At 45.9% G+C, this 25969-nt stretch overlaps 1 protein-coding gene across 1 annotated transcript in view; it reads left to right on the forward strand.

The window, feature by feature from the left end:
• Positions 1–24286, forward strand: part of slc22a15 (solute carrier family 22 member 15) — a 31739-nt gene extending 7453 nt beyond the window's left edge. Inside the window, exons 8-13 of the mRNA XM_079248425.1 lie at positions 316–456; positions 6259–6344; positions 8327–8435; positions 8514–8586; positions 19670–19828; positions 21715–24286. Of these exons, the coding sequence (XP_079104551.1) occupies positions 316–456; positions 6259–6344; positions 8327–8435; positions 8514–8586; positions 19670–19828; positions 21715–21759 (613 nt within the window). The 3' untranslated portion in view covers positions 21760–24286. The remainder of the gene's footprint in view (positions 1–315; positions 457–6258; positions 6345–8326; positions 8436–8513; positions 8587–19669; positions 19829–21714) is intronic.
• Positions 24287–25969: the final 1683 nt, after the last annotated feature.

A 25969-nucleotide genomic window follows, 5' to 3' on the forward strand; every position in this document is an offset into this window, starting at 1 on the left:
AAAGTCCCGTTTGCAGAAAGAACATTTCAAAAAGTATCAGTACAAAAGTCCCTGTGACGTCACACAGGGAGGTTTACTAGACAGTCCGTTACCGTGGTAACACACCTGCAGTTTCAATCCGCCGTCTGGAACGGTCCAGTCCAGTTGCACATGTTTCCACATGTTTGTTTTCCCGACCACCTGACTCAGAATAAAGCTGTCGGCCAGATTGGACCCTCTGGAAGGCCGGTTCTGGCCCCTGGGCCCTATGTTTGGGCCCTCGTCAGGTTGGTTCTGTTTACGTGTGATGTGTCTGAACGTGTGTGTGTGCTGCAGGTATGCGTGCAGCCTGGTGTATTACGGCCTGACTCTGGGGGCCAGCGAGACGTCCGGAAGCCGCTACGTGAATGTGTCCATGTACGGCCTGGTGGAGCTCCCGGCTTACCCTCTCTGCATCTACTTCATCAACAAACACTGGTGGGAAACACAACACAACCTGCTCTTTAATGCAGCTTTATTTAAACGCTTTTATCAAACACTCAACAGCCTGAAATGTTTCACAAAAGAAAAAGACAAAATGGAGATTTGAGTATGTTGGCCGTAACCATGGAAACCTGCCAGATCTTCTCTACTGAAGCCAAACATGTGATCCAGGTTTCCCTGTCTGTGATTTACAAAACATATTCCCATCTGCAGGTTTTAAACATTCACATTATAGTGAAAACAGAACTCTGGACGTGTTTAGACAAACAACTTGCGACGTGTCAATTTACCCAGAAAGACTTTCATGATTAAACCTGCAGTTTTCTTCATTTATTCACCATTTCTTCACGAGATCTGTTCTTCTGCTTCCTGTCTAAAATAAATTAAGCTCTCCACGACGACAAGGACTGTATACTCCTGGTCTCTACTGAAAGACACGTATGAAATTGCAACAGACGTGTCAGAATCAACATGTGTTACTGTGTCAGAGTAAATTTACCCAGAACATGTCAACGTTATTTCCTCCTGGTAAAGTAATGCTAGGAATGAGTAGAGTAATCCTTGAAAGGAGTAAAGTCTTCCTTGAAAAGAGCAAAGTAATCATAGGAATGAGTAAAATAATTCTAGTAATGAGTAAAGTAATCCTAGGTAGGTGTAGAGTAATCCTTGAAAAGAGTAAAATAATCCTAAAAAGAAGTAAAGTAATCATAGAAATGAGTAATCCTAGGAATGAGTGAACATATGACTGAGTAAAGTACTCCTAAAAAGGAGAAAAGTAATCCTCAAAAAGAGTAAAATAATCCTAGGTAGTCGTAAAATAATCCTAGGTAGGTGTAAAGTAATCCTAGGAATGAGTAGAGTAAAAGCTAGGATGGTGCGGCCGCTGCCAGCCTGGTGCTCTGTCTGCGTGTGAATGCAGCGACTGAGTTCTTGGCTAGGATGGGAGATTGAGTTGGACTCAACTCAATCTGTTGGTTTCCTTATATAGGCTGTTATGAATTGGCCTTCATTATGTTTTCCCCTCTGTCTGTAAAGCGTCTTGAGATGGCATTGCCGTGATTTGACGCTATATAAATAAAGTTGAATTGAATTGAATTGAATTGCAGTGGCAGGGCTACAGACTCGGCACCCAGAGGCTTTTGTGGTTATCTGGTGATTTTAACCATCTTCCACTGCCTGCAATGCATCAGTATGTGAACTGTCCTAGATGTGGAGGTAAAACCATCGATTTGCTACATGCAGGACGCATACTGAGCCACGCCTCTCCCCCCTTTAGGAAGCTCTGATCATAATCTGGTGCATTTGCAGGCTGAGTATGTGCCGTTAGTGAGGAGGCAGCCCAGTACTGCTCGGACTGTTAGGTGGTCTCCTGAGGCAGAGCTTCGGGACTGTTTTCAGTGTTCTGATTGGATCCTCATGAGGATGACACTGAGAGTTCCTCCCAGTGTCTGACAGACTACATGACAGTTTGTAGGGCTGTTGTCTTTCTGTCCTCTTCCCCCCACACAGCAGAGGCAGATGGCTGCCTGTCCTGAGCCGGGTTCTGCCGCAGGTTTCCTTCCTGTAAAAAGGCAGTTTTTTCCTTCCCACTGTCGCCGTGTGCTTGCTCAGGATGGGAGATTGAGTTGGAACCTCCAACTCTATCTGTTGGTTTCCTTGTATAGGCTGTAATGAATTGGCTTTCATTATGTTTTCTTCTCTGTCTGTAAAGCGTCTTGAGATGGCATTGCCATGATTTGACGCTATATAAATAAAGTTGAATTGAATTGAATTGAATTGGTTGTGCCGGCTAAGATGATACAAAGCTACACCAGTAACAAGTCTTGGATCACTGGCAAGGTGAAAGGTTCCTGAGTAGGAAGAAAAGAGCATTTAAAGTGTCACTCAGGAGATCAAGATGGTGCAGAGAGAGCTCAAAGTCTGCCTGAGGCAAGCAGAAAGAAGTTGGAAGGAAAGTTGAGGGAAAATAAAATGAGGGAGTGGGAGGGAATGACTGGCTGCAGTGAGAGGAATGCTGGAGTAACTGGTGCAGACTGGTGAGAGCAACTGGGTTTACGAGGTTCAACTCGCTGCAAATCAAATCAAACTTTATTTCTTGAGCACTTTTCATGCCACGGGCAACACAAAGAGCACTACAAGATAAAATCAAGTCATAAGGATGAAAACAAACGGTAGATAACAAGACATTTAAAAACAATAGAGACACAAGCTCTTTCCACACCCTCACACACACACACACAAGGACACAGACACCCCCCCCTCACATTACAATCTCCTCTTCCTGTGTCCAACATCGTCTGGAACAAACCATCAGTCCCCCTCCCCCCTCCCCGTACCTAGCCGATCATCTTTATCAACAGGAGGCCCATCCTTCACCCTGGACCCCACCTTCCCTGACATCACAACAGGTGAGCGCAGTGCTGAAGAGGCTAAAGCTTGTTCCATCCTCCACGACAAGGGAGAACTTTTTTCTTGCGGGCTACGAGAAGTATCATGTGATTGGTCGGACATGTGAGGTGGGCGTGGTTAACGGAGAAAGCAGGAAGTGGAGTTGCTGATTCCACGTTTTTACTGCTGCAGGTAAAAGGATTGTTTTGATAAAACAGCTGATCGAGGTGGTGAGAAAGTACCAACATTTTTACATGTGGCATTAAAACACTCGGCCGCATGCACGCCCCGCCCTGCCGCGTGCATGCGGAGTGCGGAAACCACCACCAAGCACAATGTTTAAGAATCCTTTTAAAACATTCCTGGATCCAAACGGTGATCCGGATCACCACCAGAATTTAATCAGTTCTTCATTTTTACATTTCCAACAACTCTGGAAATGTTTGTAACCGTAACCTTTTGAGTTATCTTGAACACAAAGACGGCAGGAAAAACAACCTCCTTGGTGGAGGAAACAACCGGGTTCATGGCACATAAAGCAGACATCGCCCCCCGCAGTGACCCCTCCCCGCTGCAGACCTGCTTCTCCTGGAGGATGGATGGACCTGACGAAGAAGGAGGTTTTTCTTGTTCTTGCAGCCTCGAACTCTTCTCTTGCTTCTCGTGGAGGATGGAACAAGCCGGGCGGGGTGTGTCCCAGACTGCTAAAGGCAGAGGAGTTACGCAACCCTCTCCAGCATGTCTTTAACATGAGTCTGCGCCTGGGGAACATTCCAGCTCTCTGGAAAACATCATACCAGTCCTCAAGAACAGACATTCCAGAGAAGTGGACGACTTCAGGCCCGCAGCCCTTACATCACATATCATGAAATCCTTGGAGAGGATAGAACTGCAACTGCTGAAGGTGCAAGTTCAACATGTCCAAGATCCACTTCAGTTTGCATACAGGGAGGAGTCGGGGGTGGAGGATGCTGTCCTGTATCTTCTACACGGGACTCTCTCCTCCCTGGATGTGCTGTAAGGATTCTTTTCATTGATTTCTCCAGTGCTTTTAACACGACTCAGCCTCCCTTACTGCAGGAAAAACTGACTGGAAGTTGAAACAAATCTCGTCTCCTGGATGAATGACTACCTGACAGACGGACCCCAGTTGGACACCATGTCCAGCTTCCTGATCAGCAGTATGGGAGCCCCACAGGGACAGTTTGTCACCGGCTCTCTTCACCTGATCAGTCTAACTCTGATCTTTGTCACATGCAGAAATGCTCAGATGACACTGCTATTGTTGCATGTTATCAGAGGAAATATTGAGGGGGGAGTACAGGGAACTAGTGAGAGACTTCACGGAGTGGTGGGGGAGGAACCATCTGCAGCTCAACGCATCTAAAACCAAAGAGTTGGTCATGGACTTCCGTAAAAAGCAGCCTTCTCCACAACCTGTCTGTATTGGTAGGGTAGAAACAGTCACATCCTACAAATACCTGGGTCTCATCTTGGACAAGGAGCTGGTCTCAAAACACCGACGACCTCTACAGGAAGGGCCAAACGAGGCTCTACTTCCTACGGAGACTGGTATTGTTTAACATCTGCAGCAGGCTGTGGTACATGTTCTACCAGTCAATGGTCACCAGTGTGCTCATTTATGCTGGGTCTGCCGGGGGAGCGGGATCAGCACGAGGAGCCTCAACCATCTGAATAAGTTAATTAAAAAGGCAGGATCAGGGGGGTGAAGCTAGAGACTGGAGGTGGTGACACAGCAAAAAATGCTAGCCAAACTTCTTTCCACACATCCTCTGTACTCTGTCCTCCAGAGGAGGAGCACGTTCAGCAACAGGCTGCTATCGGCCCGGTGTGCCACAGACAGACTGAGAAAGTCCTTCATCCCATCAGCTGTCAGGCTGAACAACATTCTGCAGGGAGAGGGAGGGGGTGGAGGAGGACTGGACACTTGACGGAGGAACGGGAAAGTGGAGCTTTGATGGCCGTAGTACGTTATGAGCAGACTGATGACGATGATTATGTTCTCCATTATTATCACAAGGTTTTATTTCACCTATGATGTTTTATTATATTTATTCATTTTAGTAGGTGTTTTTATTCGACTTATTCACTTCGTATGAAAGTTACTTTTATGAGTGCACGAGCAGCTGGTGTTCACAATTTCCTTTGGGATTGATAAAGTATCTGCCTGCCTGCTAACCAACCACCTAGAGTAGAGTAATCTTAGAAAAGTGTAGAATCATCTTAGGAAGGAGTAATTGATCTTGAAATGGAGAAATGATCAGAAGCTCTAATGTCGACAGTGATGTTCTCATGTTTTCTGGATCTATTTGTTCCTTTAGCTGAATTTTTCCCTGTCATGTCACTATGCTACAAGTTAGCATTGTCACTATGCTACAAGTTAGCATTATTGCTATGCTACAAGTTGGCATGATCACTATGCTACATGTTAGCATTGTCACTATGCTACATCTTAGTATTGTCACTATGCTACATCCTAGCATTGTCGCTATGCTACATCCTAGTGTTGTCGCTATGCTTCATGCTAGCGTTGTCGCTATGCTTCATGCTAGCGTTGTCGCTATGCTTCATGCTAGCGTTGTCGCTATGCTTCATGCTAGCATTGTCGCTATGCTACATGCTAGCATTGTCGCTATGCTACATGCTAGCATTGTCGCTATGCTACATGCTAGCATTGTCGCTATGCTACATGCTAGCATTGTCGCTATGCTACATCTCATGGATGTAGCATGCTGAAGAGGTTATACACCGTCAACCTCAAAACAGTTTTGTGGAGTTTTAGTGGTGGAAATTTTATCATCTGAAACTGTTAGACATGTGTCAACTTGCATTTCCTGATTACTGAAATGTCTCTGTGGATTGTCCATCAGCAGCACTAGGCTGCTGTAAAGGTTTTCTGAATGATGTTAGCAGTTTCTCTCATGGTTCTGGAGGAACTTCGGTCTACCCTTCTCTCCAACGTTGCTTCAGATCAGTGAGGTTTTCGCCAGGTCCCACTTCCACTCACTCTTTCACACACTGACTTTTCATTTTTGGTGAAATAATTATGTTTACCTGATTTCAGGATCTGATGAGGACCAGCATGATTGATCCTGATGGTAGAACACAGTGCAGTTTATTCACATGATAACTTCCTCACATCTGGTTGCTCTCCAGACTGGTTTTCAGTCCACCTGTATATTTTCAGACCTGTTATATGTGTTATATGGTCTTCTCTGTCTGCAGACTCATACAGCAGGCTGCGATTTAAGCTGTCATAATTTTTCTTTATTTCTGTCCATGCAATCGTTTCAGATGTCAGTTATGAATTAGATCTTACCTTCCGTCTTTTATCATGTGATGATCTGTGAGCCACTGTTGAGTTTTTATCTGTATGTTGTTGCTTAGGGCTGGAAGAAGGAAAAGTATGGCCAGTTTCCTGTGTCTTGCCGGCTCTGCCTGCCTCTGTACCATGTTCATTCCTGAAAACGCAGGTAAGCATGCTACGACCTGTTATATGTTATTATCTGCTACCTGCTGTCTTCTATGTCGGACTAGTTGACTGCTATCTGAAACTCACTACATGCAGTTATCTGTCAACTATCTGGAATGTTGTATGTACGACCTGCTACCTTCTATGTTCTATATACTACCTTCTCTGTTGTATCCGCTACCTGCTATCTTCTATGTTGTATCCGCTACCTGCTATCTTCTATGTTGTATCCACTACCTGCTATCGTCTATGTTGTATCCGCTACCTGCTATCTTCTATGTTGTATCCGCTACCTGCTATCTTCTATGTTGTATCCGCTACCTGCTATCTTCTATGTTGTATCCGCTACCTGCTATCGTCTATGTTGTATCCGCTACCTGCTATCTTCTATGTTGTATCCACTACCTGCTATCGTCTATGTTGTATCCACTACCTGCTATCTTCTATGTTGTATCCGCTACCTGCTATCTTCTATGTTGTATCCGCTACCTGCTATCTTCTATGTTGTATCCGCTACCTGCTATCTTCTATGTTGTATCCACTACCTGCTATCGTCTATGTTGTATCCGCTACCTGCTATCGTCTATGTTGTATCCGCTACCTGCTATCTTCTATGTTGTATCCGCTACCTGCTATCGTCTATGTTGTATCCGCTAGCTGCTATCGTCTATGTTGTATCCGCTACCTGCTATCTTCTATGTTGTATCCGCTACATGCTATCTTCTATGTTGTATCCGCTACCTGCTATCTTCTATGTTGTATCCACTACCTGCTATCTTCTATGTTGTATCCGCTACCTGCTATCTTCTATGTTGTATCCACTACCTGCTATCGTCTATGTTGTATCCGCTAGCTGCTATCGTCTATGTTGTATCCGCTACCTGCTATCTTCTATGTTGTATCCGCTACATGCTATCTTCTATGTTGTATCCGCTACCTGCTATCTTCTATGTTGTATCCGCTACCTGCTATCTTCTATGTTGTATCCACTACCTGCTATCGTCTATGTTGTATCCGCTACCTGCTATCGTCTATGTTGTATCCGCTACCTGCTATCGTCTATGTTGTATCCGCTACCTGCTATCTTCTATGTTGTATCCGCTACCTGCTATCTTCTATGTTGTATCCGCTACCTGCTATCTTCTATGTTGTATCCGCTACCTGCTATCGTCTATGTTGTATCCACTACCTGCTATCTTCTATGTTGTATCCGCTACCTGCTATCTTCTATATTGTATCCGCTACCTGCTATCGTCTATGTTGTATCCACTACCTGCTATCTTCTATGTTGTATCCACTACCTGCTATCTTCTATGTTGTATCCACTACCTGCTATCGTCTATGTTGTATCCACTACCTGCTATCTTCTATGTTGTATCCACTACCTGCTATCGTCTATGTTGTATCCACTACCTGCTATCATCTATGTTGTATCCACTACCTGCTATCTTCTACCGGCTACCTTCTATCTACTACCTGTTATCTTTTACATACTTTAAATCACTGTCATTTCGCTGCTATCTGTTAACTTGTGAGTAACAGAAGGGATATTTTAGAGCAGAGCAGATTTGTCAACACTGAAACCCCAGTGAGCGTTTTATTTTTAGTTCTGCATCTAACTTCCTCATTTTCTTACTGAGAACACAGCCAATCTACATTTGGGTTTCCTTTATTTTTAAATACCCATTTTTCTGAAACTTGAATCCTCCATCTTTATTTTCTACCTTTTATTTTTAGGTTGTTGGTTAATGCTTTATTGAGAAGTGACTTGAAGTGAAAACCACGTTATTTGAGGTTGAATTGAGAGTTTGAAATGATAATTCTTATGATTTCCAGCTGTTCTGGTGTCCAGAGCTCTATGTTTTTCCCTCTGAGGGCTGGTGTGAGTGTTAACGTCAGGATGAAGACATGTGATGACACATCAAATGTTTATTTTGTAGGATGCAAGCAGAAAGTTAATTTCTGTTTAATTTCTGATAACAGGGACTTTGCTGAGCGTGACGTCTTTGGCTCTTTTGGGGAAACTGATGGTCAGTGCAGCATTTAACATCGCCTACGTCTACTCATCAGAACTCTACCCAACAGTAATCAGGTTAGTTGCACCTGCTGTCTACACAATCAGCTCTGTTTACTCATCAACTTGGCTCATTGATGAAGTGTTGTGTTGCAGGAATGCTGGACTGGGAGTTTGCTCCATGTCCTGCAGAGTTGGGGGAATCCTTGCACCATTCGTTCCTTCCATGGTAAGAGAAGGTAGAAGGCTTCTGTGTTGCTGGGATTCACCTCTGTTTGCTAGTTTTTGATTGATGAAGAGCTCAGACAGTGTTTCAGACAGTGTTTCGTCCATGTTAACTCTCTGTTTGATCACTTCCACCTGTTTCATTTCCTGGTTACACTAATATCTAATAGCAAATAATATGGCAGCATGTGGTCACGTCGATGGGGTGACGACAACTTGCTGAAGTTCAAACTGAGCATCAGGTTGAGGAAGAAATGAGATTTAGCATTTTTGGACTGAATGTGTACAACCATCTCCAGGGTTTCCAGAGAAAGTCAGAAGAAGAGAAAATACTGCAGAAAACCACCAAATAATTGGTGGAATGGGAGATTCTCATCATGATGAGGTTGAACGGGAGATTCTCATCATGATGAGGTTGAACGGGAGATTCTCATCATGATGTGGTGGAATGGGAGATTCTCATGGTGATGTGGTGGAACGGGAGAATCTCATCATCATGAGGTGGAACAGGAGATTCTCATTGTGATGTGGTGGAACGGGAGATTCTCATGGTGATGAGGTGGAACGGGAGATTCTCATGGTGATGAGGTGGAACGGGAGATTCTCATGGTGATGAGTTGGAATGGGAGATTCTCATCATGATGACGTGGAACGGGAGATTCTCATCATCATGAGGTGGAATGGGAGATTCTCATCATGATGAGGTGGAACGGGAGATTCTCATGATGAGGTGGAACGGAACATTCTCATGGTGATGTGGTGGAATGGGAGATTCTCATCATGATGAGGTGGAACGGGAGATTCTCATCATGATGTGGTGGAACGGAAAATTCTCATCATGATGTGGTGGAACGGGAGATTCTCATCACGATGTGGTGGAATGGGAGATTCTCATGGTGACGAGGTGGAAAGGGAGATTCTCATCATGATGAGGTGGAAAGGGAGATTCTCATGGTGATGTGGAGGAACGGGAGATTCTCATGGTGATGTGGTGGAACGGGAGATTCTCATGATGGTGATGTGGTGGAACGGAAAATTCTCATCATGATGTGGTGGAACGGGAGATTCTCATGGTGATGTGGTGGAACAGGAGATTCTCATGATGGTGATGTGGTGGAACGGAAAATTCTCATCATGATGAGGTGGAATGGGAGATTCTCATGGTGATGTGGTGGAATGAGAGATTCTCATGGTGATGAGGTGGAACGGGAGATTCTCATGGGGATGTGGTGGAACGGGAGATTCTCATCATGATGTGGTGGAATGAGAGATTCTCATGGTGATGAGGTGGAACGGGAGATTCTCATGGGGATGTGGTGGAACGGGAGATTCTCATCATTATGTGGTGGAATGGGAGATTCTCATCATGATGAGGTGGAACGAGAGATTCTCATCATGATGAGGTGGAATGAGAGATTCTCATGGTGATGAGGTGGAACGGGAGATTCTCATGGGGATGAGGTGGAACGGGAGATTCTCATCATTATGTGGTGGAATGGGAGATTCTCATCATGATGAGGTGGAACGGGAGATTCTCATCATGATGAGGTGGAATGAGAGATTCTCATGGTGATGAGGTGGAACGGGAGATTCTCATGGTGATGAGGTGGAACGGGAGATTCTCATGATGAGATGGAACGGGAGATTCTCATGGTGATGAGGTGGAACGGGAGATTCTCATGGTGATGAGGTGGAACGGGAGATTCTCATGGTGATGAGGTGGAACGGGAGATTCTCATGGTGATGAGGTGGAACGGGAGATTCTCATCATGATGTGGTGGAATGGGAGATTCTCATGGTGACGAGGTGGAACAGGAGATTCTCATCATGATGTGGTGGAATGAGAGATTCTCATGGTGATGAGGTGGAACGGGAGATTCTCATGGTGATGAGGTGGAACGGGAGATTCTCATGATGAGATGGAACGGGAGATTCTCATGGTGATGAGGTGGAACGGGAGATTCTCATGGTGATGAGGTGGAACGGGAGATTCTCATCGTGAAGAGGTGGAACGGAGATTCTCATCGTGATGAGGTGGAACGGGAGATTCTCATGGTGATGAGGTGGAACGGGAGATTCTCATGGTGATGAGGTGGAACGGGAGATTCTCATGGTGATGAGGTGGAACGGGAGAATCTCATGGTGATGAGCTGGAACGGAGATTCTCATGGTGATGAGGTGGAACGGGAGAATCTCATGGTGATGTGGTGGAATGGGAGAATCTCATGGTGATGAGGTGGAACGGAGATTCTCATGGTGATGAGGTGGAACGGGAGATTCTCATGGTGATGTGGTGGAATGGGAGAATCTCATGGTGATGAGGTGGAACGGGAGATTCTCATGGTGATGAGGTGGAACGGGAGATTCTCATCGTGAAGAGGTGGAACGGAGATTCTCATGGTGATGAGGTGGAACGGGAGATTCTCATGGTGATGAGCTGGAACGGAGATTCTCATGGTGATGAGGTGGAACGGGAGATTCTCATGGTGATGAGTTGGAATGGGAGATTCTCATCATGATGAGGTGGAACGGGAGAATCTCATGGTGGTGAGGTGAAATGGCAGATTCTCATGGTGATGAGGTGTATTAGGAGATCATGGCTTTACATTCTAATGTGAAATGTTGTATTAAATTTTACTCCTTTGCTGCCACAAGCAGTTCGGTTTTATTTGTTTTCTACTGTAAATTCACTTTTGTTACAACGATGGAAACAAGGCAGCTTTCTGCACATGCTCAGATATTTATTTACAAAATCAGTCAAAAATACTAGTTTACATGCATGAAAACTGAGTATTGGGAAGAAATGTAGGTGATCTTCTGCCTAACTGCTGTTATCTGCTTTCATCATAATAATATCAGATTATCATCAGATTATGCTGTCAACATGATCACTGGAATAATCTGATAACTGCAGATATCAGATTATAATCACATTTTTGGTTTGCATGTAAAACAAATGCAGGCTCTGATAGCTCCGTCTGCAATGATTACAGTTGGTTTTCTGGTGGTTAATAACCGTTTCCATGAGGCTTGGATGTCAGAGTTCAGGTGTGTAGACTTTACTCTGTTGGTGTTGAAGCTAAAGGCAGAACAAGGAGGTTTCCTATTCAAGTCTTTATGTGAGTCATAAGTTCACCTCTTCTGGGATTCTTTGGTCGTATTTATGTTGTGTAACTGGTCCAACTGGCTTTGCAGCTCAGATTTGCTATTTCAGGTATTAGAAAGTGGTTTGTTTATGTCCTCCTACATAACAGATGTAACTGTTTCTGAATGGCCTAAGTCAGCAGATAATGCTCAGCTAAGTGGTCCGAGAGAACCGGTCTGATCGGGGCCAGGTTAACTGTCCGGATGAGTTGCCATGGTGACTGGTGCGAGAGAACCGGTCTGATCCGGGCCAGGTTATCTGTCCGGATGAGTTGCCATGGTGACTGGTGCGAGAGAACCTGTCTGATCCGGGCCAGGTTAACTGTCCAGATGAGTTGCCATGGTGACTGGTGCGAGAGAAACGGTCTGATCTAGGCCAGGTTAACTGTCCGGATGAGTTACCGTGGTGACTGGTGCAAAGAACCGGTCTGATCCAGGCCAGGTAAACTGTCCGGATGAGTTGCCATGGTAACTGGTGCTAGAGAGCACATCTGATCCGGGCCAGGTTAACTGTCCGTATGGGTTGCCATGGTGACTGGTGTTAACTGTCCAGCTTATCCGTTTCTAGTCTCAGCCACGCGTGACGAGTGGAAACAGGACTCCTTTAAATGGTTCTTCAGGTAAATTCCAGATCATTCTGCTCACGTCATGCAATGATATCATAGTAAAATCTATTTAAAAAAACCAGTGCAGCATCTTGGTTTTTCCTGCTCCTGGTGTTGGTGCTCTGACATGTCTACATGAAAGCCACGCTGAACCCTGTCTTCCATGGCAACAATGCCGACATCTTGGTCCTGGCAAGTCCTGGCGGTTTGGAGCTGTAAAAACCGGTACAACTTGGTGATCTACAGAAATTTTCCAGCATTTCTTTCCCATCCAGGAGGTTTACAACCCAGACACAACATCTTCATCTTCATTTTCATCTTCAGCCGCTTATCCGGGGTCAGGTCGTGGGGGCAGCAGCAGCCTAAGCAGGGAAGCCCAGACTTCCCTCTCCCCAGCCACATTTTCCAACTCTGCGGGGGGGATCCCGAGGTGTTCCCAGGCCAGCCGAGAGATATAATCCCTCCAGCGTGTCCTGGGTCTTCCGCGGTCTCCTCCCAGAGGGACGTGCCTGGAACACCTCACCAGGGAGGTCCAGGAGGCATCCTGACCAGATGCCCGAGCCACCTCAACTGGTTCCCCTCGATGCGAAGGAGCAGCGGCTCTACTCTGATCTCCTCCCGGATGACCGAGCTCCTCACCCCATCTCTAAGGGAGAGCCCGGCCACCCTGCGGAGGAAACTCATTTCAGCCGCCTGTATACGAGATCTCCTTCTTTCGGTCACGACCCACAGCTCATGACCATAGGTGAGGGTAGGAACGTAGATCGACTGGTAAATGGAGAGCTTCGCCTTCTGGCTCAGCTCCTTCTTCACCACGACAGACCGGCGCAGAGTCCGCATTACTGCAGGCGCCGCACCGATCCGTCTGTCGATCTCGCGCTCCATCCTTCCCTCACTCGTGAACAAGACCCCGAGATATTTAAACTCCTCCACTTGAGGCAGGACCTCACTCCCGACCCGGAGAGGACAATCCACCCTATTCCGGCTGAGGATCATGGTCTCAGATTTGGAGGTGCTGATTCTCATCCCAGCCGCTTCACACTCGGCCGCGAATCACTCAAGCAAGAGCTGGAGATCACGACCAGATGAAGCCAACAGGACCACGTCATCCGCAAAAAGCAGGGACCCAATCCTGAGGCCACCAGGTCGGATCCCCTCAACACCTCGGCTGCGCCTAGAAATTCTGTCCATATAAGTTATGAACAGAATCGGTGATAAAGGGCAGCCTTGGCGGAGTCCAACCCTCACCGGAAACGAATCTGACTTACTACCGGCAATGCGGACCAAGCTCTGACACCTGTCGTACAGGGACCGGACAGCTCGTACAAGGGAGTCCGGTACCCCATACTCCCGGAGTACCCCCCACAGGAGCCCCCGGGGGACACGGTCGAATGCCTTCTCCAGGTCTACAAAGCACATGTAGACTGGTTGGGCAAACTCCCATGCCCCCTCCAGGACCCCAAAGAGGGTATAGAGCTGGTCCACTGTTCCGCGACCAGGACGAAAACCACACTGCTCCTCCTCAATCCGGGATTCGACAATCCGGCGGACCCTCCTCTCCAGGACCCCTGAATAGACCTTACCAGGGAGGCTGAGGAGTGTGATTCCCCTGTAATTGGAACACACCATCCGGTCCCCCTTCTTAAAAAGGGGGACCACCACCCCAGTCTGCCAATCCAGCGGTACTGCCCCCAATGACCACGCGATGCTGCAGAGGCGTGTCAGCCAGGACAGCCCCACAGCATCCAGAGCCTTAAGGAACTCCGGGCGGATCTCATCCACCCCCGGGGCCTTGCCGCCAAGGAGCTTTTTGACCACCTCAGCGACTTCAGCCCCAGAGATAGGAGAGTCCACCCCTGAGTCTCCAAGCTCTGCTTCCTCATCGGAAGACGTGTTGGTAGGATTGAGGAGGTCTTCGAAGTATTCCCTCCACCGACCCACAACGTCCCGAGTTGAGGTCAGCAGCTCCCCACCTCCACTGTACACAGTATTGATGGAGCACTGCTTCCCCCTCCTGAGCCGCCGGATGGACCAGAATCTCCTCGAAGCCGTCCGCAAGTCTTTCTCCATGGCCTCGCCAAACTCCTCCCGTGCCCGAGTTTTTGCCTCGGCAACAGCCGAAGCCGCATGCCGCTTAGCCCGTCGGTACCCATCAGCTGCCTCCAGAGTCCCACAGACCAAGAAGGCCCGATAGGACTCCTTCTTCAGCTTGACGGCATCCCTCACTGCTGGTGTCCACCGAGTCCTCGGATTACCGCCACGACAGGCACCAACGACTCTATGGCCACAGCTCCGGCTGGCTGCCTCAGCAATAGAGGCACGGAACACAGCCCATTCGGACTCAATGTCCCCCGCCTCACTCAGGACATGTTCGAAGCTTTGCTGAAGGTGGGAGTTGAAGCTCCCTCTGACAGGGGACTCAGCCAGACGTTCCCAGCAGACCCTCACAACACGTTTGGGCCTGCCAGATCTGACCGGCTTCCTCCCCCACCATCTGAGCCAACTCACCACCAGGTAGTGATCAGTTGACAGCTACGCCCCCCTCTTCACCCGAGTGTCCAAGGCATGTGGCCGCAGGTCCGACAATACGACTACAAAATCAATCATCGAACTGTGCCCCACTGAGTCCTGATGCCAGGTGTACATATGGACACTCTTATGTTGGAACATGGTGTTATGGACAATCCATGACGAGCACAGAAGTCCGATAACAAAACACCATTTGGGTTCAGAGGGGGGGGGGGGACCCATGCCTCCCAATCACTCCCCTCCAGGTCTCACTGTCATTTCCCACGTGAGCATTGAAGTCCCCCAGCAGAACAATGGAGTCCCCAGAAGGAGCACCCTCCAGCACTCCCTCCAAGGACTCCAGAAAGGGTGGGTACTCTGAACTGCTGTTCGGTGCATAAGCACAGACAACAGTCAGGACCCGTCCCCCCACCCGGAGGCGGAGGGAAACTACCCTTTCATCCACCGGGGTAAACTCCAACGTGCAGGCACCAAGCTGGGGGCTGATGAGAATGCCCACACCTGCTCGGCGCCTCTCACCATGAGCAACTCCAGAGTGGAAGAAAGTCCAGCCCCTTTCGAGGGTACTGGTTCCAGAGCCCAAGCCATGCGTCGAGGTGAGTCCAACTATATCTAGTCGGAACCGCTCAACCTCCTGCACAAGCTCAGGCTCCTTCCCCACCAGAGAGGTGACGTTCCACGTCCCTAGAGCCAGCTTCTGCAGCCAGGGATCGGACCGCTAAGGTCCCCGCCTCTTGCTGCCGTCCAGCTCACATTGCACCCGACCCCTACGGCTCCTCCCGCAGATGGTGAGCCCACGTGAGGTGGGGCCCATGTAACCCTTTCGGGCTGAGCCCGACCGGACCCCATGGGCAAAGGCCCGGCCACCAGACGCTCGCTCTCGTACCTTACCTCCAGGCCTGGCTCCAGAGGGGGGTCCCGGTAACCCGCGTCCGGGCAAGGGAACATTCATGCCGAGGTTGGTCGTCATCATAGAGGTCTATTAGCCGTGCTTGGTCTGGTCCCTCCCCATGACACCTGTTTGCCATGGGTGACCCTACCAGGGGCATAAAGCCCCCGACAACATAGCTGCTAGGATCTTCGGGACGCACAAACCCCTCCACCACGATAAGGTGACGGCTCAGGGAGGGGCCAGACACAACATGTAGAGATTCTATCTGCTAAATCCACAACGATCCATGATAAACACCATTATTCATCACATCTCTGCCGTCTCTATGCATACATTCATTTCCATCGTTTTAACCTGGTAATGTGACGACCAGCGCTGAAGACGTCACGTCTGCACGCTGGTGATGAGGTAAGTGATGTTGTAGTATCGCGTGAACTCGCGAGACTCTGGCATATTCAACATGGCGCTCCACTGATCTAACAAACATTTCTTATCCCATATTTAAATCGTGCCAAAATATTAAATAATATCCAGATTAACTAACTGTTTTCTTGTTAATAACTTGCTGGAGCAAAACAAAGATTTGGATCACCTGAAAGATTATATCGACGAGTGTTTCAAGCGGATTGTCATGGGGAAGTCCAGCGCACCGGCATCAGCTACTAACAAAGCTCCTTTAACGAAAAGATCACGAGAAGAGGACTGACCCAGAGCAATTTCACCATCCAAAGGAGAAACCACCGATATCCTAATCTCCAATGATCAGCCTCGATGCACGTCTGCCTCTAGTGGAGGTTCTGCATAAGGAATTCCAAGCGCTACGAGAGTCCCTGGAATTCAGCCAACACCAGGTCCAGGAGTTGGCCTTGGAGAACGCCGCTCTCAAAGAGTCCGTCAGATCTCTCACAGAGGGGATGGCCCGACTCCAGAGAGAGAAAAAGAACATCAAGGAATCCGTTCTAGATTTACAGGTGCGCAGCATGAGGGACAATTAAGTCTTTGCAGGCATCCCGGAGCAAGCTGACAAAAACTTGCCTTTTATTAGCCAAGTTATCAAACTTCATAATAGTTTTAAAAGCATCATTATTAGTTCATCTCTGACAGCCTGGTGGGAATTCCTTAAAATAACAAAGTCACCACTCTTCCCATGTAAATATACACTCATCTGGAACAATCCTGATATCCTACAAAATAAAAAAAATGCTGAATTTCTCTCAATGGAGCAACCAAGGAATAAAGCACTTGGAGGATATAATTGTAAACAAAACAATTAGATCATTTGACATTTTCACTTCACAATATGGAATCAGTAGCAACATATTTCTAGAATATCAACAACTTAGATCTATAATAAGCAATAAGTATAACCTGAATCTCATAAACTTGCAACTTCCTATCAGTGTAGAAAAATTCTTTAATCCCAGCAATCTCAAATTAATATAAAAAATGTACACATTGATGTGCGAAGTGGATGAGGCACTCTCTCTCCCAACTTTAAAATGGGAATCTGATTTATCCGTTAACCTTAGTCAAACCTTCTGGTCACAAATGTGCTGAAACACCTTTACAATGATTAAACACCCAAACTTACAACTTATACTAAAGAAAATTCTTCACAGAACACATTACACAGGAAAAAGAATGTTCCAGATGGGTCTTGCATCATCTAACCTGTGTTCACAGTGCACAGATAACAGACCAGATGACTACATGCATGCTGTATGGTCCTGTTCACCAGTGCAAAACTTTTGGCTTGAGGTGTGCAGAGATTTATCAACATGGCTCAAATGTACAATCAGCTTCTGCCTCTCTCTGCATACTTGGTCACTTTGGTGATATTAACATGCACGTATTGTCCTGACTGCCTTGTGTATCGCAAAGAAAACTATTCTCATGATTTGGAAGACAAAAAAGAATTTAAGCATTATTCAGTTTAGAAACCTCCTTTCAGACCACATCAGTATTAGTAGTAGTGATGCATGAATGTGGTGGAACGTGGTGGTGCATGTGGATGGGTGTTCAGGGGTGTGTGTGTGGGGGAGGGGAGGGGTGTGTGTGTGTGTGTGGAGGGGGGGTAGGAATGTGTGTGCGGGAAGTATGGTGGTGCTTAAGTATGGCGAAGAAAGGGGTGTTTGTATGGAGGAGGGTAGGGATGCACGTGTGGGGGTAGTGTGTGTATGGGGGAGTGTGGTGGAGCATGAGTGGTGGGGTATCGGGGAGTGTGTGGACATGTGTGGGAGGGGGTGGTTGTGGTGGTGGGTGTACATCGGCGGGTGGAGGGGAAGTGGTTAGGAGGGGTTGGGATGGGTGAAATAAAAAAAAAAAGAAAAAAAAAAAAAAAAAGGTCAGATTCCACCAGATTGAAAGCAAAAAGAAAAGAGTTTTCCAACCCAAAGGCATCTGGACTTTTATCAGTTTGGGTTTTAAATGTTTGCAGGAATCTGATGCTGGTGGGAGAAAAGATGAGTCATTCCACACCCAGCCGAGTGGGAGTGGACTGGAGTCTACTGGACCCAGAAACATGTCTACATGTCCTGTTGTGTGTGTGTGTGTGTGTGGGGCGGAGGCTTTCACAATTTTATAGTGAGTCTGGTGTTGCCATGGCGATGTTTTGTAAACAGGAATGGAACAACTGTTCAGTGAAGCGTTTTATCTGCTGGGGGTGCAGCTTACTGTCCTGTTCTCCGTTGGTTTGTTAAACAACATTCATCTCCTGCTCTGAAACTGTTGCAGGCGCGCGCGCGTGTGTGTGTGTGTGTGTGTTTTCTAATGTAAATGTTAACTAAAGTGAAGAGAGATGTTTGGTTGGCTTCCTTTCTCTCCGTCACTCTGAGGAGGTGACGTCCACCTGGCTTCTACAGGGATGTGATGTTCCTATCCGGTTCAGTGAGGACGTTTCTGACTGGGCCGGCGTTGGTGGGATTTATCAACACTTACTGGTGTAAACCAGGAGCTTTTGTTCTTGCAGCCTTTATTTCAGTCGGACGTAAGAATCTGGAACGTTTTCTACGAACGGTGGATAAAAAGGCGTCTGGACTTTCCAGCTCAGGGACGTAGCTGAAGATGTGGCGACACCTCCTGGTGGTTCGGGGTTACTACGGCCGATGAGAGGAGGAGGTCTTTCTCTGAGGTGTAGAAAAACTAGAGGAAAAAAACTTCATTTTCTTGTTTGTTTTTAATAATGATTTTTGTCATTTATTTATGCATCATGTTCATAACAAGCCAAGCGCGTCAGAAGGCTTGGATGTCCACGTACACGTCGTCTTCTGCAGGAGAATGACAGTTCTTGTGTGTTTGACTGCTCCACTCGAAGAGGAGGAAGTTTTCATCGCTTTCCTGTGAAGAAACACCAGCAACACATAGAGTTTTCTAACCAGTCAGACCAGCAGGAAAATGGCCGACATGCTGGATGCCCAGTCTGTTCCTGTGTATGGGGTTTGCTTTCTGTACAGCTGCTGCTGCGTCCCTCCGTAGTGGGCTGGTTTAGCCGACAAAAGCGTGCAGAAAGATGTTTTAGAGGCTTTTAGTGCAGGTTAGAAGAGCCTTTGTTGAGCTCTGATAATTCTTTTCTTCAGTTTCTTTACTTCTGCTTCAGACTCAGACTTTTCACCCGGATCTGCGTTCAACGATACAACACGATGCTGCTCCTCTGACCAGCTCTGCTCGTCGCCGTGATACACGAATGACGTTTGCAGAAGTTAGGAAAGGCTTTATGACAGCTGACTTACACAAAGACTTGTGATAAATAATAGTTAGAAATCTGGTGAGCTAACTGTAATTCCCAGCGTAGGATGGAAACGCCTCCTTTTACTGAGTTCCTCTGACGTGAGAAAAGCTTCTCAGAGAAACATCCCAAGTCTTTTTCCAGGTCTGGAAGCTTCAGTGTTCATTCACGGAGTTTTGTGTCTGTGTTGCAGCGGGCTCTCCACACCTCCATGCCCTTCACCGTCTTCTGCCTGAGTGGCTTTTCTGCAGGCTGCCTGGGCCTCCTGCTGCCCGAAACCCTCAACAGGCCTGCAGCCGAAACCCTGGAGGAGCTGAGCAGCCCGGCTCACGGCCGGGTGCTGGAGAGCAAGGTGACCCACACCAGACACTAACACCCAGCTCCAGCTGGCCGCGTCGCCGCCGAGTCAGAATCCATCCCCACGCTTCGTTCAGCCTCCATCCAAACCGACAAAAACCTTGCTGTCAGAATAAACTGTTTATTCTTTTGCCTCAATGTGTTTACTGTTTCATAAAAACTATATAAAAACATCTCCACATTCAATAAACAACAATAAAATAAAACACAAATAGAAGTGAATAAATAAATGAGGTAAAAATCAACTTTTTAAAAGACTAACAGCAGATTTGTGACGATTTAATGGATGAAACAAAACAAAAATAACATGGAACGTCTTAATAAACAAGTCGGAACAGAAACTAAACGTCCAGACCAAAGTGTCCCTAAGGGGTCAAAGGTCACGGCCATTTAACGCTGATTTACCTGCAGAGATTTATTCAGATTCTGGGAATCTCTGATGACATTGTAGATGATGAAATCTCTAAATTCCTGCGGTGGTTCGACTGTTTTTAAACTGCTGGAGTGTTTGTGCAGTTTTTCACAAGCTGGTGAACGGCCGAGCCGTTCGGTGACCCAGTCATGGCGCTTTCCCTTCTACCTGGACCAGAGCAGCTGCTCCAGCTTTCCCAGGCCTGTGTCTCCAGCTCTGCTGGGTTCCAGGCGTCACGCTGAAAATTAGTCAACATTTAAAAAACTAAACCAGAAAGTTCATCAGTTTGAATATTTAATATCTTGTCTTTGTTGTGGATTCAGTCAAATAAAAGTTATAGATTCACGAATCCTAACCTGATTCTGTTCACATCCCAACATCATTGGAAAAAACCAATAAGGGCCTGATTTCATACTGGTACAACTGGTTTGAGTGAAACTTCACAAACAGCCTCCGAGTATGGTGTAGAGATGTAAATGCAATAATTAGTGAGGATGAATGGAAAATAAAATGTGAAAAATGGCAGAAAATAACTCAAACAGCAGACTACAGGTGGTGCGGCGTCACCGCCGTGTGATGCAGACACACTGCTCATATCGTACATTAAATACAAGACAGGCTGGAACACTTATACGTGTGTAAAAAAACCACTAAACTTTTGGAAAGAGGTTTCTGCATCCGGATAGTTTTTCTTAGTTCAGTCCAAAACTGATGTGACTGCATTTGTATCCAGGAAGTGTAAAACTGGAAATAAACGGGAATAAAATGACTAGATTTAGCAGTAAAACAGGCTAGAAGGGTGATGGCTAATAACTGGAGAAAACCTGAGTCCTCTAAGACTGCTACATGAATAAAACTACGGATTCAGTGGAAATAAATGGAAATAATAACTTCTAAATCAGAAAATAAAAGGACTTTATGAGAGCAGATCTGGAAACCGTTTGTGGAAATGAAGAACGCCGGGGAAGTGATTGAAGAAGAAAATGCAGAATATGGTTTGTGAATGTCGGGATGTATGAGGGAATGATATGAAACCCGAAAATCTCATTTATTTCTCTTGTATTTATTTAAAGGAAAAGAGACAAACTCCTGTTTTACTGGATTTTTAATTGTATTTATTGTGATATTTTATAAACTTCTGATGACTAGATTTAATAATCCTAGATGTAATGGATTTAAACGTTGGTAGAAGGTTCTGATTTGTGTGTGTGTGTGTGTGTGTGTGTGTGTGTGTGTGTGTGTAAAGGTTAAGGAGAGGGCGGGGTGTGAACCAGAGTCTGACTAGTATTTCTGTTGTCAGGGAGACATTAGAGCGGAGAACTGGGAGAGTTTCAGACCAGTGAACTGTAGACCAGCTCACTCTGGACCTCGCCGATCGGTTCTGACCCAGTAGGGATAAACCCGGTTCTGGAGTCGGAATTCTGTGCTTTGCTGCCGGCATCACATCTCGTCTCCGTCTTTCTCCGCAGCCTCTTCTGTACGAGGACGACGACAGGAAACCAGACCTGCGGTAGACCCGCCATCGCCTTCATCCCCGGTTCCGTTGGGAACGCCGAGGACCGAGCTCCAGGTTTCCAGACTCTCTGCGTCTTTTCTGCCAACAGATGAGAAGGAAGGATTCCGTTACATTCCAGAGATGTCGGGAAGTGTCGGAACGTCTTCCGTTTTCCAGCAACGGAACGTTGAAGATCCGGATCCTGACTGAGAGTCCTGGTTCTGAACCATACTTCCCAGTTTCTAAGCATTCCATGTTCCTGGCATTCCGGGATCCAAGTACTTCAGGGTCTCTGGATCCCGACCAGGTCCGGGCTGACCGGGGGTTTGATGCTCACCGTCTTCCTGTTTCAGCTTTGCTCCATTTACAGACTTTTACTGGTCTGAAGAAGAGCTGCTGGTCCTGGTCCTGTACCTAGTCCTGGTCCTGGTCCTGGTCCAGGTCCTGGTCCCTCATATTTACCCACAACTTCTCACCTCATACCGGTTACATCTGGAACAATAGAGACATACAGGAAAGTGGTTTTCTTGACAACAGGTTCAGTAATGTGGTTTATTTGGTTAGTCGGTTATTTCAGCCTGACAGACAGATGTACACTTGCATAGAATTTATAAACGCCCGTCCTGAACTGGTTCCTCTAAAAGAATCTACTATAGTGACAAATCCCATTCCTTCTGGCATTAAAATGTTACTCAGCGGTTATTATAATCTCTCCATGGCTGCAAATATAAATCCATGGTAAACTCACGTTGGTAACATTTGCTTCTCTAACAGGCGCTAAAACAAACAGAACATAAGAAAGCTCTTTTAACAACTATCTATATCCTCTCCAAACATGACCTCCTACTGGAACAGCTTAGTAAACCACATACCGTGGGAAAAGTTTGGTCTTTACCTTAGAAATTTATTTTGACCAATAAAGTAAGAGAAATCTATTTTAAAATACTTTATAAATATTATCCAGTAAAAACCTTTATTTCACATCAATCAGAAAAGGATCTAATTGTGGTTGTTTTCCTGAAACTTTGGCTCATATGTTTCGGACCAATGTTGAAATATTCTGCTTGCATTTCCTTAATTTCTAGCAAAACAATCTTCTCTCTGACTTTTCTTTTTCTTTCATTGTAAGGTCATTGTCATGTAAACTTTGTCAAAAGAAAACATAAAAAAACAACAGTGTGACAGGAAGTAATCTACGACAATCTGACAGGCCTGGACGTCAGAAAGATGCCGCCATATTGGATGGGTCTCCGCCATATTGGATGGGTCTCTGCTTTGGAGTCTTGCTGCAGATCAACGTAGTTTCCCCACAAAACTGTTTTCTGTGGAACAACGTGTATATATTACACACAAACAAAACACTTTTCTACATGACTGGTTTATAAATAATGTTAACACAGTGAATAATCTACTAAATACAAATGATAAATTTTACTCCTATGAGGTGTTTATGAAAAAATATGATATTGATGCTTCATAAACAGAGTTTTACATGGTAGCATGATTACCTCCGCCATGGAGGTTGTGTTACCAGCTTTATCTGTTTGTCTGTTTGTGTTCAAGATAAATTAAAAAGTTATGGACGGATTTTCATTAAATTTCCAGGACTTGTTGGAAATGTAAAAAGGAAGAACTGATTCAACTTTGGTGGTGATCTGGATCACCGTTTGGATCCAGGAACTTTTTAAAGACCTTGGTGGAGATTTACGTTCTTCAAGTGTTTTTCTGGGAAACTTCTGAATTGCAGAGTTTTGATACAATACTTTATTTTCAGACTTTGTACAACTGGATCTCTAGATTGATACATTAGTAAAGAGAAAGCAGCAACTATTCCCGTAATTTTTTCAGCATACGGTTGCAATAACCGGCAAAATATTGAAAGCAGATCGTGTGGAATTACATTTCCCAAGGTTGAATAATAATTTATTTGACCAGATAAAAATAGATAAATCCAAATACATCAATAAACAATCAAACATGTTGCTATCAAAGTCATTTATACATTTATTTATATTGTAGCTACCTTGTCTTCGTTAAATAGAATTATGACAAATATTTTAGCATAAAAGCAGGTAGTTTTTAATGTTTTACAGTGATCTGTATCATAATTTCTCTATCCTTTGTAACACACCAAACTGAGAAAAATCAGGTAAAAGTTGGTGAAATTATTGTTGTGGTTGGACCTACACCTTACAGATAAAAGCACTGGAGGCGCATGGAGACCCATCCAAGATGGCGGCGTGATGAGACGTCAGCTCGTATAGACAATGTGATGCGATGCAGCGTCTATGTATAGATCTGGTATATATGATGTCTGACAGGAAGGTGTAGCGGACTCCGTAGACCAGGTCTGTGATGGAGGTCTAACGCCTCTGTTGGCTGCTGGTCGCCTGGAACTTGGGACTTTATGATGTTAGCTAGAAACAGCAGGAGGAAGAACATAAAGAGAAAATGTGAGGAAGAGGAGGGATGATGATGATGAAGGAAAATGAGAATGACAGGAAAACTTTTCTTTTGTTTTTAAAACTGCAAATCTTTTTCACAATAACCCCTGATGTTGTACAAAGTAGTACATGTACATAATGTTTATATATAATAAACAATTGGATTTTCTAAAGAAAATTAGTTTTTTTTTTTTTAAATACTTGACCTCATTCACAGATTTTATTCCAGTTTTCAGATCAGAATGGCTCCAGAAACATGACCAGAACTTTTCCACTCCTGAAATTTATTTTAAATCTACAAATTATTGAATTATTGAATTTCTCTTTGGGGATTAATAAAGTTTTTATTTCATTCATACGTGTACATTTACACATGTAGGTTGCAGTCCTGACCTAAACTTCATCTAGGCCGTCAGACAGATGGAAAAGATTGGAGCAAGTCGTCCCCTGCAATGGAAATGTTTCACATTTCAGCATAAAAGTTTGCTTTCTAATGAACTCTTTAAAGTTGTTTTATTTCTTTTTTACCCTCTCCTGTCCAGCGCTGTATACAGGACCGTCTGTGTGCCATTAGCCCAACAGATTTCCTCTGCCAAGGGAGACATGTCTTAGAAATGGCCTTGATAATCAAATTTTTTTTAATCATCAGTCCTGATAACGCTGAACCTGGCGGGGGAGGGGAAGAGAGGAGAGAAAGATGCAGAGAGCGGAGAGTGACTCAACAGATGAAATTCTTTTGTTATGAATAATATGTTCAAAGTATTTAATTCTTTCATCAATCCATTGAATAAAAACGATTATTTTCATTTAGCAGAATATCAGTTTTGTTCCAGATGTAAGTTTTCATAGGATTATTGAGGATTTGGATTTTTAAAGAAATTCCCACCAGGCTGTCAGGAACGTGCTGACTGTGATACTTTTGAAACATTTCAGCAGTTTTCGTCCTGGTCGCGGAACAGTGGACCAGCTCTATACCCTCTTTGGGGTCCTGGAGGGGGCATGGGAGTTTGCCCAACCAGTCTACATGTGCTTTGTGGACCTGGAGAAGGCATTCGACCGTGTCCCCCGGGGGCTCCTGTGGGGGGTACTCTGGGACTATGGGGTACCGGACCCCCTTGTACGAGCTGTCCGGTCCCTGTACGACAGGTGTCAGAGCTTGGTCCACATTGCCGGTAGTAAGTCGGATCCGTTTCCGGTGAGGGTTGGACTCCGCCAAGGCTGCCCTTTATCACCGATTCTGTTCATAACTTATATGGACAGAATTTCTAGGCACAGCCGAGGTGTTGAGGGAATCCGGCTTGGTGGCCTCAGGATTGGGTCCCTGCTTTTTGCAGATGACGTGGTCCTGTTGGCTTCATCTGGTCGTGATCTCCAGCTCTCGCTTGAACGATTCGCGGCCGAGTGTGAAGTGGCTGGGATGAGAATCAGCACCTCCAAATCTGAGACCATGGTCCTCAGCCGGAATAGGGTGGATTGCCCTCTCCGGGTCGGGAGTCAGGTCCTGCCTCAAGTGGAGGAGTTTAAATATCTCGGGGTCTTGTTCACGAGTGAGGGAAGGATGGAGCGTGAGATCAACAGATGGATCGGTGCGGCGTCTGCAGTAATGCGGACTCTGTGCCAGTCTGTCGTGGTGAAGAAGGAGCTGAGCCAGAAGGCGAAGCTCTCGATTTACCAGTCGATCTACGTTCCTACCCTCACCTATGGTCATGAGCTGTGGGTCGTGACCGAAAGAAGGAGATCTCGTATACAGGCAGCTGAAATGAGTTTCCTCCGCAGGGTGGCCGG

The sequence above is a fragment of the Telmatherina bonti genome (genome assembly GCF_933228915.1).
Source record: "Telmatherina bonti genome assembly, chromosome: 11".
Taxonomy (NCBI): Eukaryota; Metazoa; Chordata; class Actinopteri; order Atheriniformes; family Telmatherinidae; genus Telmatherina; species Telmatherina bonti.